Source organism: Phalacrocorax aristotelis, chromosome 16 (assembly GCF_949628215.1).
Source record: "Phalacrocorax aristotelis chromosome 16, bGulAri2.1, whole genome shotgun sequence".
Taxonomy (NCBI): Eukaryota; Metazoa; Chordata; class Aves; order Suliformes; family Phalacrocoracidae; genus Phalacrocorax; species Phalacrocorax aristotelis.
The window spans coordinates 10,632,683-10,647,468 of NC_134291.1; the positions used below are offsets into that span (position 1 = coordinate 10,632,683).

The 14,786-nt window shown below is 44.7% G+C and overlaps 1 protein-coding gene across 4 annotated transcripts; it reads left to right on the forward strand.

Moving 5' to 3' along the window:
• The first annotated feature begins 4,116 nt into the window (after positions 1-4,116).
• TMEM100 (transmembrane protein 100) lies at positions 4,117-12,102 on the forward strand. 4 transcript variants are annotated; one of them, XM_075111019.1, is made up of 3 exons: positions 4,117-4,614; positions 7,483-7,667; positions 10,862-12,102. In XM_075111019.1, the coding sequence occupies exon 3, from the start codon at positions 10,924-10,926 to the stop codon at positions 11,326-11,328; it is 405 nt and encodes a 134-aa protein (XP_074967120.1). In that variant the 5' UTR covers positions 4,117-4,614; positions 7,483-7,667; positions 10,862-10,923; the 3' UTR covers positions 11,329-12,102. The 4 variants fall into 4 exon arrangements, with proteins under 4 accessions (XP_074967120.1, XP_074967119.1, XP_074967122.1 ...); XM_075111018.1 differs by lacking the exon at positions 4,117-4,614 and adding an exon at positions 4,617-4,789; XM_075111021.1 differs by lacking the exon at positions 4,117-4,614 and adding an exon at positions 5,014-5,348.
• Positions 12,103-14,786: the final 2,684 nt, after the last annotated feature.

The window sequence follows — 14,786 nt, forward strand, 5'->3', positions numbered from 1 at the left end:
TTAGCAAGTGATGCTAAAGCAGAGGATACATATGAAAAGCTCTCTTTTGTGGGAATAGTGAGAACTACTGCAATAATTCTTTCTTTTATTTTTAACTACCCTTTAGGCCAGACACTTGTCTTACTGTTAATTTCACAGAAGTCATCTATTATGTTGGTGAAAATCTAGGTATTTTAGCTATATGCAGTACTTTAGATAGATGTTGTGTATTAATTTAGTCCCAATGAATGCAGTGAAATAGGACAAATCACAGAATCACAGAATAGTTTGGGTTGGAAGCAACCTTTAAAGATCATCTAGTCCAACCCCCATGCCACAGGCAGGGACATCTTTCACTAGATCAGGTTGCTCAAAGCCCATCCAACCTGACTTTGAACACTTCCAGTGATGGACCATCACTGGACAAAGAAAGACAGGTAACAGGGTAAGGGTTTAAGACAGGGTAAAAGCCAAAAGATTTAAAATTATAACAAAGAAATAAGAAGAATTAGAAATAAACCACAGTCTTTTAACAGTGAAGATAGTAACATTTGAATGAATTGCCAAGACAAATTCTCCATCTCTTGATGGATGGTTTTCTGTAAAAAATATACTTCAGATGGGCAGAGAATTCTGGTTTCATAGAACAGATCTTGGACTGAATATAAAATTGAATGCTTTGTGTCATGTAGGGTGTCAGCTAAGATAATCTGAAGGCTTCTGACCATAAACCGGTATATCTGTGCATCAACAGCCATTGAACACCATTGGCAAGTGGTGATTTCCCCATAACACTTTCTTTCCCTTCTCACCAATTTTCCCAAGCTGTCTACAGCCTACAGAGAAGCTTATTTTAAAGGAAGTAATTGAACCAATGGCCTGTGTACGTTAGCTGAAAGCCCATAATTTTCTTTCTACAGCTGGAGAGTCAATTACAACTGGCTGAAATGCTCCATATTCATTAGACCGACCATTTGAAGAGTGTGTGCTTTTTATGCCGTATCTACTGGCAGAGCAGGGAAGCAAGATACAAAATGTCTCTTGACATCATCCACTAGGTGAGCTTGGACAATTCTCTTTTTCAGCTCTTTATGTTTCCTTTCACATCTTTGTGCCCTGTAAATTCTTTGGGGTACTCAGTGCAGGTGGAATACCAAGAAAAGATCTCTACAGAGCCACGGGAAGAGATCATTCCTACCCTGACTTCAATCTCAGCTGAATCTGCTGGATCCTACTGCAGTAGTCTCTAACAAAAAGCACATTATGGTGCAATTACATTGTTTTGTGTTTATTTACCAGGCTTCCTCCTAGCTCGGCCAGAATGGTGCCATGCCATGTTGGCTAAAGATTCAGAGGTTCTGTAACCAACTTGTGCAAGATTCAGGATTTGGCTTCTGGTGGTGTGGCACATCCCTCTGTTAATTAAAAGCACATGTCTCCATAAGGAATGCAGCTCTTCAGATGTGAACTTCATGTAATTATGAAAGCAGTAGGAGATAAGAATAATTGTTTTCAGTTCCAGATGTCCTGTCTTCTTCAGCACTGCAGGAAGATTAAGTGAAAGTCGAGTAGGGCAATAACAGAGTTCAAATGCACAGCAGGATAACTGATGTTGACCAAAGCACTGGTAGGATCTAATGCAGTTCAAAGAAAATTCCTTTCCATATTCCTAGTCGCCAGTGAGGTTTCCCACTATCATTATAAGCACATCCATTTCATCAGCCTGATACGCACAGAGTGGGTGGTTTGCATAGCTATCAACCAACCGGGCTGAACTCCCCTGTGCTGTAAACTGTTTTAATGAGAGGGGAGCTACAGCATTTATGTGAAATGATTTGGTTCTCTTGTTTAACTGGCTTTGTTAAGGACTCCGTTCCCCAACACAAAACACATACACTGCATGACATCATAAGGACAATTTACAACATATTAAACATGTTGAAAGAGTGCTTTCTCAAAGTTCCAGTAAATGTAATCAGCTGGCGTGTTGTGTCCGTGTGTGGGCTTAGGGATAAAATAAAGGAAAATTCAGTGGAGGGTTAGGGAAAAGGCAAGGAAAACTAATTGAATAGGGAGCCCACAATGGTTGTACTTTGCCAGATTAATGAGTCACTGTTTGCTGGGCTGTTAAGGCCCAGGAGACTGTTAGAAACTCAAAGGAAGCCATGAAGTATTGCAAGTGTGGCTTAGTAGGCAGAGCAACAACATTGCTCAATTTAGGAGTAAAACTCTGCTCTCTCAATAGACCACATGGGCTCCAGAATCACAGGCTTCTCGTTTCTTGTCCCAGCCACTGGGGCTGCACCTCTTCTGAAGCAGCTGTGTTAAGGCCACAGGGAGGAGATTTTGTCATTTAGAGCAGGTCCTAAAGGGGAACTATGTAGCATTTAAGCATGGCAGTCCAGAACTGTGAACCTGTAACCCCTCACTGCAGCTGTTGCTCAGTCCTGAAGTTCCCTCAGCTGTTTGCACTGAATTTCTACAGGTGCCAAACACGCTGGTTCGGGTATGTTTGGCGCCTCTTTCCTTATATCCTTGGAGAGTCATGCTCAGAACTCAGCAGGACCTTAAAAGGCAGAGGTAGTCAGCCATCCCTTTTTTAAAAGGCTGGAGGGGTGTTGCCAAAGTTTTATTCCACCCTTATATGCCTGAGAGCTACAAACCCACCCTTCTAGGGGAGAGCCCACTGACCTCTCAGCATTCCCATCGCAGCTTTTCTGCTTCACAAAAAGGAAAGTGTGACCTTCTAGCCTGTCGTTAGAGCATTTATTTGTGCAGAAACGTGAGAATTCTAAGCCCAGCTTCAATGCCTGTTTACGTGTTCTTCAGATTAGCTCCTCAAAAATCAGTATTGGGACTTATTTTGTGTAATACTTTCAGTATTTTATGTAATACTTTCAGTAATAAACTTGGCATGGAAAAGTAAGAATGTACTAGTGAAGCTGTTGATGGTGTAAGCAAGGGAGGGAGGTACTCTATCAACGTAGGAGGACCAAATACTGCACTGGAAGGACTAGAGAGAAATTGATGTAATAGGAATGGGGTGAAATTTAGGTCATGCACATATGTGCTAACAGCAAGAGTTTCTGATATAAAGTGATAAATGGAACAGATACTGGGGAAAAATCCAGATATACTGAACAATCGGAGGATGATTATGAGATGTCAGCATTTCTGGTAGAGACAGGAAAATACTTGCATTTCCATGCAGAAACCTGGTACGGCCACATCTGAAAAAATGATCTAAAATAAGACTGAGTCTGATTTCTACGTCTTAGGACATTAGAGGTTTAATTGCCAAAAGAAAGAAGATCTATTTCAGCCAAAGGCTTGTCAATCCATGTATAATTGCCTATGAATACATGCAGCTAGGAAAGAGGCTGAGGTTCCTAGATAGCAGCAGAATAAGGCTCACAGCCTTCCATCAGGAGGAGGAGGAAACCCAGGCTTGCTGTGGAACTTGGCAAGTTTAAAAAAGTTATTACCTGGCACAGCTGCCTGTATTAGGAAGGACTGGACTTAATGGCCCAAGAGATCATCTCTATGACAGTTCTCCTCAGGGCCAGTTTGCTTGTCATTTCTGCTGAAATGTCGATGCATTTGAAGGGAACACTAGCAAATGGGGTAAAAATGTCAGTTTCTTGTACAAAGCTGCGGAGCTCTTCCAGAACCTCCCGGCTGATTCGGCTGGAGATGAACCCTAGGCAGGATCTCCATCACTGGAGAGTTCTTAATGATACACAGGGTGAAACCCTGGCCCCTGTGAAGCTGATGGAAGTTTAGCTATTAATTTCTGTGAGGCCAGGATTTCACCCTGGAAAGGGAGTCAAAAGTACACGCATGCTTTCAGAGACAGAGTGCCTGATTAAATACATCTGGTGCACTGCTCTTTTATCAATCATTGATAAAATAATGCCTTTTAAATATAAACTTTGGGTAAGCTTAGCTGCAAAATTCAAACATCTTCTTTTACAAGCCTTACAAGCAAAATCTGTCTGCTTTTCGTCTGAAAAGATCAGAGTTCATGGTAAGAAATAACACATGCCCGTACCCATCCACTCCAAACTCGTGTAGTATTTGATGTTCCGCTGCAATGAGCGATTAAAGCATAGACAAGCCAGTTAAAATATTTCCAGATACATAAAACTTTATCACCTAAGGATGTCACGCAAAACTATGTTCCTCCTCATTTCGTTGAACACCAGCGAGGAACTCATCTGGATTTCCGCGTGGGCTGTGCCCCCGCACCGCCGCTTTTGGCGTCCCGGAGGGCTCCGGACAGGCAGCGAGCCCCGCGCCCGCCGGAGTGGCGGTGCGTTGCCACCCCGCACGGCGGTGCGCGGGAGGGCGGAGAGGGCTGGAAAACGCTCTCGCAGGCCCCGCGCCTGACGTGACGCGGCCGGGGAGCGATGCGGGGCCCCGCCACGGTGCGTGATCTGCCGAGGCAGGAGCCCCGCCTGTCGCCGGTGGGCGCATCTCCGCAGCGGGCGGCTGAAGGCTGCAGCGCCAGCTCCGCAAGCGAACCCACGGCGGAGAGTGCAGCCTCCCTGCCTGCCCTGCCCTGCCCAGCCCAGCCCAGCCCAGCAAGGACGGCCTTCCTCCCGGCGCCCTCCCAGCCGAGCCGGACCTTCCCCGGTGAGTGAGTGCCGCCCCGCCCGCGGCAGTTCCCGCCGCTGAATTTGCTTCGGTCCCTTAATTGTTTCGCTCTCACCAAGAACTTTGTTTACAGTCCCTTGTGCAGCGAGCTGCATCCCCCTCTTATCCTTGCTCCGGGCTAGTGTCCGCCGCAGTCCCGTCCGGCAGTCGGGAGGTAAGGCACGGCACGGCACACCATACCATAGCCTAGACTGGCACGGCTCGGCTCAGTACGGCTCGGCTCGGCTCCCACCCGCCCGCCCGCTCGGTGGCCGCGCCGCCGGCGGCTGCCGGTGCCCGCGGAGCGGGCTGGGGCTGCTCGGGCACGGCGGGGAGCCTCCCCCTCCCCTCGGGTCCCCGCTCCGGCCGGCGGGTCCCGAGGCGGTTCCTGGCGCCGCTCCCGCCCCTGCGCCGCGGGGCTTTTCCCGGGGGATGAGGTCTTACAAGCTTCGGGGTGGTCGCAGCCGGAGGCGCTCCCCGCGCTGCGGGTCGGCGTGTGCCCCGCCGAGCTGCGCCGGGCTGGAAGCTAAAGCGTGCATAAAGCTTTCCTTGCCTGTTCGCCTCTTGCATCGGTGCTCGGGGATAGGCGTGACTCGCCGGGGCTTACTCTAGGTGTGGGGGGCGTTTAACAGCCGCGTTTGAAAGCTTTGCGCTTCGCAGATAACAAGGTTTGTTTGTGGAGGTGCGTGTTGGCTTCCATCCTACCCTCCAGCTACGCCTGAAACACGAAAAAGGTGTGAGCGCTTGAATCTGGTAATTGTGTTACCTGAAAACTTGGTGGTGGAAACTCAGCGGCGTTGCGAGGCTCAGGCAGTTGGCATGAGTGTAATGTGCTCGCCTCCTACCCCACAGTTCAGGGCCTGATCCTGGAGCCTTGTAAGTACAAACTCGAGTTCTGTATTTCCAGGAGTGTCCCCATGGGGAAATGCTGCGGGTTTGCGTCCGGGATTACTGTAGTCTGTTGAATTCCAAATGAACTCTGCCTCTCCTTCAGTACAGAAGGACTCCTTACGCTGTTTTCCATAGTCGCTTCAGTGCAAAACCATGTGCGAAACACGGGCATAACGATTTACTGGAATTTTACATAAGCAAAAGAGGGTGTCTGAAATATTATGCAAAATACAGAGAATCAGGTCCAGAGCCTGAAGGCAGAAAACTTAAGTGGATCCCACTGGTTCTGAGTAAAATGCAAAAAAAGGGTAAAGGGTTGTAGCGGCTGAGAAATACCAGCTCTTTGCACTTGCACGGAGATACTCGGTATGTGGGACGCCTCCTGAGAGAGCACCACACTGAAATGATTCAGAGGTAAACTATTGGAAGCTTAATGTATAGATTTCACATGTTTCTGCTTCTCAGCTCTGTGGTGAGGGAGAAAGGGAGGAAGGAAGAGATCCTGTCTGTAAAAGTTACTCTGACGGTTTTTATGATAAAGACATTTATTTTAAAAAATTACCTAAATTGTAGGTAGTCAAGGGCAAATACAATAAATGACGGACAGAGCAATGAGTCTTTTCAAAGAATGATGCTAGCGGTGTGGCTTAGGGGGCACAATTGCACTAGGAAGAGCTTTGCAAACAAATGTAACCGTTCTTGTAATACGAGTGGAAGCTGACTGCAAACTAGTTTCAGAGGTCTGCTTTTGTTTTACTGTAATCTGGATTATTTATCTACAGTGTGGGATTTTTTCTGCATTTCCCTCCAAACTTTTCCAAAAGTCAAGCTAATCGCTAGGTAGTGTGCCCAAGAATATAGTCAAGGAGAGAAGCAAGGAGACTGCCTCATTATTAGCAAACTTCAATAATAGGCTAAATATACTTGAGCTATGTCACAGGCTCATTCCAAGGATCATCTAGAGAAGAACAGCGGCAGTTTGTGCCTGTAAATATTTGTGTTTGTGAAATGTTAGTATGGCCTTAATAAGTTAAAAGGAGAAAAAGCCCTTGAAGTTTATCATTATATGAACTTATTCTCATTAATTTATTGTCATCCCCACTTAGGAGCTCCTGCTTCAGTGTCAAAATGATCTTCCACAATCATGCACATATAGAAAGGGAATGTTGAATAAGATTAGCAACATAAATCTCTGCTGCTTCGTAAGTTTTACCCAGCTGCTTGGTGATTTCACAGCTGTTTCTGCAGTTGATAACAATTTCCATCACTCTGCTCTCTGCGGAGTTGTTACACTGCCCTGCTGCGGGTTCTGCCCTGTCCCTATTTGAGTTATGAATCTCATTTTTAAAAATTAGAGGAATGAAGAACAGTAAATATAATGGAATCATGTTTGTTACAGTGAATTCTTGGACTCAGTTTGCCTTTTTTTTTTTTGAGAGGAGTTTTGGACATGATATTATTTAGGTTTTTGCTACAGCAGATTAGATTTAAAAGGGTTTTTTAATGGAAAGCACGTTGTCACTGTCAGTTTACAGTGAGGAAAACCAAGGCACAGGGAGTTGAAGTTATTTGCTCAAAGAAATGGAGACACAGAAGAGACAAACCTGAAGTATTCTGAGCCATGATTTGGTTCTTTGATTCACATAGCTGAAGTGAACAATAGAAATGAAGTAAAATGAGGTTTTTAACTGTAGAAATTCATATGCGTTACCTTTTCCTGCCTGGGTCTTTCTGGGGGACTTGCCTGGGTTGTGACACTCATCATCGAGACGTCACGTCATCAAAGGAAAATGTTACATAGGGCCAGAAATGGGTGGCTGCTGCCAAGAAAAGAGGCAGAAACCACTAGGAGAGCCAGAGGGAGAACATCTCCTGCTTGGGTTAGGTTAGGAGCAGGGGTCAGCATACAGCAGGAGCTTTTCCATGCATGAGTTTTTTTTCTTAAGAAGCTGATAAATCCATCAACTTTTCTTGTAGGAAACTTTCATGCTAGAATATTGTCACCTCCAACTCATCATTCAGCAACATCTGATACTTCAAAGCCTGGAGCGGCTCTTACTGCTGCATGACTCTGCCTTGAATTGACATACAAGACCCCTTAAGCAGTCTTCCTCTGCTTACTGAGCCAAGGGATTTGTTACGATGGATTTCTCATGGACCTGGTAGGTGTGCATGCTGGTGGATTCATGTCTTTTCAGTAAGTCTCAACTTACACTTATTGGTGGGTAAAACATTCCTCTCCCCTTTGTCCAGGGTTAGCCACAGATTGCCACAGAAAACAGGGTCTTCCTCCAGGTCAAAGTAGCTCCTTAAGAAAGTACTCCTAGTGCGATCAGTGAGAGGATGCTGGCCTTGCTGGGTATCTTTGCCTAAATTTCTTACCCTGAAATATGAACCAAGTCACCTGTTGGCGTAAGTCAGAAGTGACTTCACTGGCAATGAGGATCTAGCGCCCTGTTTTCTAGGGCTGAATACATTTACTCGCACTTCAAATAGGTCTGTTGTTTATTTGACTTACGGTATTTCAATAGAGGTTTGTTTATTTGTTTTCTATGAATGCCTGTCTGCTTGCATCCTATTGCAGGCAAGAGCTGTCCTCTGTAGAAGTGAACAGGTATTTTGCCATATTTTGGTAGTTTAGGAGATTTTTTTTTAAAATTCATGTTAGTTTTGACTGTATAAATATATCTTCTTTCTTCATAAATCTCTGTATAAGATGTCTAAGGGATTTAGTGCTCATTGGGGATGTATATGAAGCAGGGGGACAAAGACTTTAGAGACAGGAATAAGTATACTTTGTTGAATGTTAAAGTTTTTCAGAATAATCATGTTTATTATGAGCCCAATCCAAAGCCTTTTCAAGTTATTGGGAAGTTTCCCTATTTCTGTGATTGATATGGAGTATTTGCACTTTTGAATAGTTATTACAATGTATTTGGAACTAAGAGACCTTTTATATGGAAAATGGTTATTTTTTTTCAGCCCTCAAATTTAATAACAAAATATTGAACAAATTGAATTTGGCTTATGGTAGCATCAAAACAAAGGTGACATTTGGGGACCACATTTTCCTGTTGTGCTGAACTTCTGTAATGTTTTATGGATAAGTAATGTAGCAGCATAATGGCACCAGTGTGAGTCTCACTGCCGTGTAAGCCGTTATTGAAAATGCAGAACTGTGGCTCAGATGCATGTGGGGACAGACTGATGACGCTCTACAGCAACCCCATGGCTTTCCTGGGCTCTTTCAACTGATACAAAAGGTACTTAATCATGTATTAGAATTTGAAGGACAAAGCAACAGAACCTAGGAGAACCTAGGATATCTAAGGTGTCAGCAGAGATATATTTGCTTTGTCTGATAAGTACTGATCTGATCCCCTGCCTGCCCTTGGAGATACCAAGTACCTTCACAGAAACACACAGAATCACGGAATGGTTGTGGGTGGAAGGGACCTCTGGAGGTCGTCTGGTCCACCCCCCTGTCCCGCTCAAGCAGGGTCACCTAAAGAAGCCTGCCCAGGACTGTCCAGATGGCTTTTGAATATCTCCAAGGATGGAGACTCCAAAACCTGTTCCAGTGCTCAGTTACCCTCACAATAAAAAAGCGTTTCCTGATGTTCAGACAGAACCTCCTGTTTCAGTTTGTGCCTATTGCCTCTTGCGTTGTCAGTGCTCAGTGTGTGCTTGGTTGTGCTGTGCTCAGTTGTCATTTGGGAGGGAAAGGCTGCTCAGGTCCTTGCAGGATTGAGCCCTGAAGGTGTACAGCAAGATACAATATTGAGCTAAGCACTCTTCCTTAGAGCAGTAGAACAAAAGCTTTGTCAAACCAGATCTCATCAGGGTTCAAGGAAACTCGGATATGAACTCTCTGACTAGATACAGAGTATAGCCCCTTTGTGTGTGTGTGTTTAAAAACAGTGAAATCCTCTTTCTTGCAAAATACACAGTCCATTATATGAGGTGCTGAGATACAAAACCAAGGGCTCTCCACAATGGATGAATATATCTTAGCAACAAGGGTGGGAGTGGTGGGAAAGGAAAAAGAGAATACAAGTATCTGGCAATTAACTTCCTAGTCACAGATGTGAAGGTGATAAAAGTGATAAAAGCATTACTGCATTGCCAACGCTCTTCCTTGTTCTCTGAACTGCATACCATGCTGCTTGTAGGAGCAAAAGCTACACAGCCCATATGGCAAAGTGGCAGAGGAGTCCTGTGAGCTACTCCCGGCAGGAAAACCCAGTGGTTCCCCAGTGTCCCAGTCTGTTGTACGCGGTGGAGTGCACTGAGCGCACAGCCTGGCCCAAGGCAGCACAGCAGTGCCAGCGGCTCACTGCAGACCCCAGGGTGGCCCCCACCCCAGTAGAGTCCCAGTGAGATGGCAGAGGTCTGTCATAGCAGCGGAGAGCAACAAGCTCATCTGGCCCGGATCAGGTGGAGTCTGGTTCTGCATGGGGCTCCATGGAGCCAAAAGCTGTTGTGCACCGTAATGCAGATGCAATCAAACTGTGCCTGCCGTCTGTAGGACTGAGGGTGTGTATATGATGTGGAGACAGGAGGAAAGCAACCTACTGTAACTGAGTGAATATGACTGTAAATCTCCCTCCCACACAGTAACATGGGTGTGGTTTCATGGACTTATAAGGGACCCATTACTTCTGCATTAAGCCAATTTAAACGACAAGCTGACAGGCTGGCATTGATGTTGCTGTAATGGTAAGTTCACCAGCTTTCAGCTGGCATTTGAATGCAGGGAACTGTTTTCATCCCCATTCTCCTCACATCCATGCCTAGTCATGACCATTTGAATTTTGTCACTAAGTAGCTTTTGTTTGAGAAAGGGTTCCATGTTCAGTCCTGTTTTTTGCCAGGCCAGTTCTTGCTCATGTTATCGTGATGTGCACTGGAGCAAATCTGGGTAATGCGTGTGTGTAGGTGTATATATAAAGAAACAGTGTGGAAAAGCGTGTGAGCAAAAGTAGAATTTTTAACCAAAACAGCCTATGAACTTCACCACCTCGTCAGAAGATGTAATGCTATTGAAATCTAAATTGCATCCAGAAATACTGACTTTAAGATGTGACTTGAAGTGGAATCTGGCCCACAACACTCTAAGGTTGGTGTCTGTCTTGGTCCGTGACACTGTTCTTTCTAGCACTTATGCGCATGCTGATGACTACTGTAACAATTGTTTCGGATCCACCACAATCAACAGTGTTAAAATTAATCTTGTGCATAAATCCTTGCCGGGTCAGAGTGTCTGTTTGTTTGCGATCCCACACGGGATACTTCTGCGTCACTCATTTGTCACATAACAGTAACACTTCTTGAACTTATGCTCTTCTCTCCACAGTGCAATGCGTGTTCAGCAGAGCCTGCTCTAGCCTAAGAACTGACTAAGTAAAGACAATCAAGATGACAAACGAACCTATTAAAGAGATCCTGGGCGCTCCGAAGCATCCTGATTCTGTAACCACAGAGAAGAGTAATAACAATGACTGTGTGATAACCACCATCCCTCTTGTCAGTGAATGCCAGCTGACTGCAGCAACAGGGGGCGCAGAGCTCTCCTGCTACCGCTGTACCATCCCCTTCGGTGTGGTTATCCTCATAGCCGGCATTGTGGTTACAGCTGTGGCATACAGCTTCAATTCCCATGGATCGATCATCTCGGTGTTTGGATTAGTCGTCTTGTCATCAGGACTCCTTTTGCTGGCTTCTAGTGCAGTGTGCTGGAAAATCAGGCAGCAAAAGAAGAAAGCAAAGAGGCGGGAGAGCCAGACGGCGCTTGTGGCGAATCAGCGAACCCTGTTTGGTTAAAGACATCCAAGAGAAGGCTGGACAGAAGGCAGAACCTTTGCAAGTCAACTTGACTATTTATCAGTAGGAAAGATTGCAGGTTTTAATTTAACTTTGGAAATGAACTGAAATGAAAATGGAATGGATTAAGAAAGACCCTTAAAAATTCTGCAAGTACTCAGTATTTTTCTTACTGCAGACTTGGTAGTGATTCTTTCCAAGATGGAAGAAAAACCACTCTTTCTTCACAGAAAACAGTGTCTTCATATCTGCAATTGTCATAACTGCGTTCTCCAACATGCTGATCATGTTGGAAGGGGAAATGGTGAGAACTAAGAAAATAATTTGAACTGACTTGAAATGCCAGAGATCTCCTTAAAGTACACACTGTGACATTTGACCAAGGGAGAAGTCATAGCATTTGAAGTGACTGCAAGCTTACGGCCCAGATTGCCTGTGACTTAACTTGTAGCTGAAAAAAGAAAAGCAATAACAACCAACGCACCTGCAGATTGCTCTATAAGCTGATTCTTATATTTTATGTAACTTCCCTCTCCCAATATCTGTGGTACTTCCCCCCTTTTTAAAACCAACTAATATTAATTTTGTTTTACTATTGAATAGAAATAGGTAGAAATGTGTAATTATATTGTCTAACCTAAATAACGAGGTATGATTATAGCTTAAAACATGAGACTTTTCTGTAAATTTAAGTGGTCAGGTTTAGCACTTTTGATTATTTTGCTATAAAATTAAAAAGTAAATTTCATTAAAATAATATTCAGTGCTGCTAGACCTTTAGAAAATCTTTTTGTATTGCTATCAGGATAGTTTGTATCTTCAACTTTGACTGCTTTATGATTCTGTTTTTGTAGAAAAACACCTGTTACAGTTACTGTCAACATACATACTGCTGATCTCTTCCAAACACCGCTATAGACTATGGATTTTGGTTTGATAGCCCATTCCTCTTCAGCTTGATTAACAGCTCAGTTATTGAAAAATCGTAACGGTCAGTTCTGCAGACACTTCCTGGCATAGCCAGTTTTAGACACAACTATCAATCATCACTTGTGGAAGCAAAGTCATCTGCATAGTAAGTGTTTGCTGAATGAGCTTTGGGATTGCGAATCTTTATGAAAAGCAGGTCTCAGGTGCCCCCTGGGTGTGTCTGAGATGTTTGATTTTGTAACTCCTGTGTTCCAGAGGTCTTCCAACTTTCCTCAGGTAATGAATAATTGAGGGGCTGGTCCCCAGTTGAAGCAAACCAGAACATGTCTTTGTCTATATCATGAAGGACAAGTAGTGCTGAGCCAAGTCACAGACGTCCACCCCAGTGTGTATGAGGGTGTCAGAAGGCAGAGGGGCTGCATGGAGTCCTCCTCCTTTTTCTTCTCACTAGTTTTTTTGGAGGGGTTTCTTTTTTTTTTCCCCTTCCCTTACTTTCTCCAGACTCAAGGCCTGGATGTGATTTTTGCTTTCCACCGCTACAGCAAGCAAGGCGTGTGCTGGTGTGCCTCCTCCTTGCCCCCCAGAGCCTCTGGCACCCACAGTGGCTGTGGCGATGCCACTGCAGAGCACACCTGCCAAACAGGTGCCGCAGGGGATAGCCTTCTGCAGGTCATCCAGAGCTGTATGCTTCTCCTGCTGAAATCACCCAGGCATTCTGGCTTAGGTGCCTCCATTTCCTCTGCCCTCCATGGTTTAAGCTTGTTACATCCATAACTTATCCCTGGATTTGCAAAGTGCACTTTGTGTTTTAAATAGAGCAAGCTATATGTATGGGAGGGGATGTTTGGAGTCAGTATTTGCGTTGCCACACTCCGTGGTTACCAGACGCTATAATAAAATCACTTGCATCAGAGGAAAGCTGACAACACATTTTAGCACTTCCATAGCCCTAACTTAATCACGGCAGGAAGCTTTCCTGCTGCTAGGAGAACATGTTGCGTCACCAGAACATCTGACACCGGTGTCTAATGTCAATCACTTTGCTTAAGGTCATTAAAAATATTAGGGTGTCCCCTTACGATGTACAGGTTTTGCATGAGTGACAATTCATGGGAAATGCATAGCATGATAAATAATGGAACAGGTGGACTAAAGTAGTGTCTTTCCTGTTTAAAATGAGAAAAGTGATTGACATTAGCAAAGCTGGATAAGCTAAATAGGGCTGTTTATTTTTTTTTTCCCTGGGAACACAATAGTTTTTCTGACTCCTTCTTCCCCCTCCCCATTTCTTTTTCCTCAGTGGAATTTTGCGGGCTGCCGAGGAGAGAATTGCAGGGGCTGTAGAGATGCAGCGATTTCCACTACACATGTGGTTTCCAGGCTGTCTTTCCCATACATGGGTCCTCCCTTCACCATTGCTGCCATACAGGCGAGCTTGCATGTGGCACGTGGAAGGAAAGTAGAGGTGCAAGGTGAGGCTCTGCTCTAAGCCAAAAGAAAAGGCAGTGGAATAGAGGCAGTGGGTTTTTGGGAGCATTTTTTTCAGGAAGGGTAAATGAGAGTAAGAGTTGCTCTGCTGCTGCTAGAGGAGATTTCATTTCCCTAATCTCTGCTCTCTTTTATATTTGCACTGCGTACACAAGCACACAGCAGAGTGCCTGCACCACCCGCTGCCTTGCTAATTGTAGGGCATCTAGGTATTAAACAGCATGTAAGCAGTGACAGACAGCATTGCAACGACCCTAGGCATGATCTCTTAACACAGCAAAGCTTCAGATACAACATGGTGTCCCCTAATACCAGCTAACTGACAGATTGAGAGGCCTCTAGGTAATATAGGGCTACCATAGCACACATGGCTGAGCTTTGTATCATCGGCTGTATCCTGGTGAGACAAGGTACATGCACAAGCATCTTCATACCTAGTAGTGAATGAAAGGCTGCACAGGAATTCACTCTTATTTGTCCTTTATTCAGAGAAGCAAATAGTAACTTTATGGGGAAGAATCCCAGCACCTGGTCCTGGTGTCCTGCAGGAGCAAGGCAGAGGCTGTGAACAGTTTAGTCAGACCTCATGCCATTGAAGGTGTTTTCATGTATTTCATCACTAAATTGCCACATGGCCTTAGAAACTGGCACAGGCTTCTCCACTGTGATTTGTGTGTTTTGATTTTGGGACAATGTGAAGTAGTGGTATCTTTTCTGAATGACCGATGATGACATCCAACAAAAGTCTCACAGTCTGTGTTTCTTCCTCCTACAAATCTACATATTACAGACATTTTCATTACTATCCTCTCTCTCCCTGCACCCCTTGTCCTGGTTCCAACACAGGAACAATACATTCTTTTTAGCTCTTAAAAAACAATCATTCTGGGAGAGGTGCTACGTGAGTACAGTGTGGCAGGCTTAGCACCTTCATTTTTCCAGAAACGGGTGATATTGTTAGATCTGAAATGTTTCTTTACAAGGGCACATTTACAATGCTTTTACAAGGGTCAACCCCCTCAAACCGGTCAGCTACAAAC

Excerpts from the sequence above, each read along its gene's own strand:
- TMEM100 (XM_075111019.1), top strand. The coding sequence starts at position 10,924 with ATGACAAACGAACCTATTAAAGAGATCCTGGGCGCTCCGAAGCATCCT.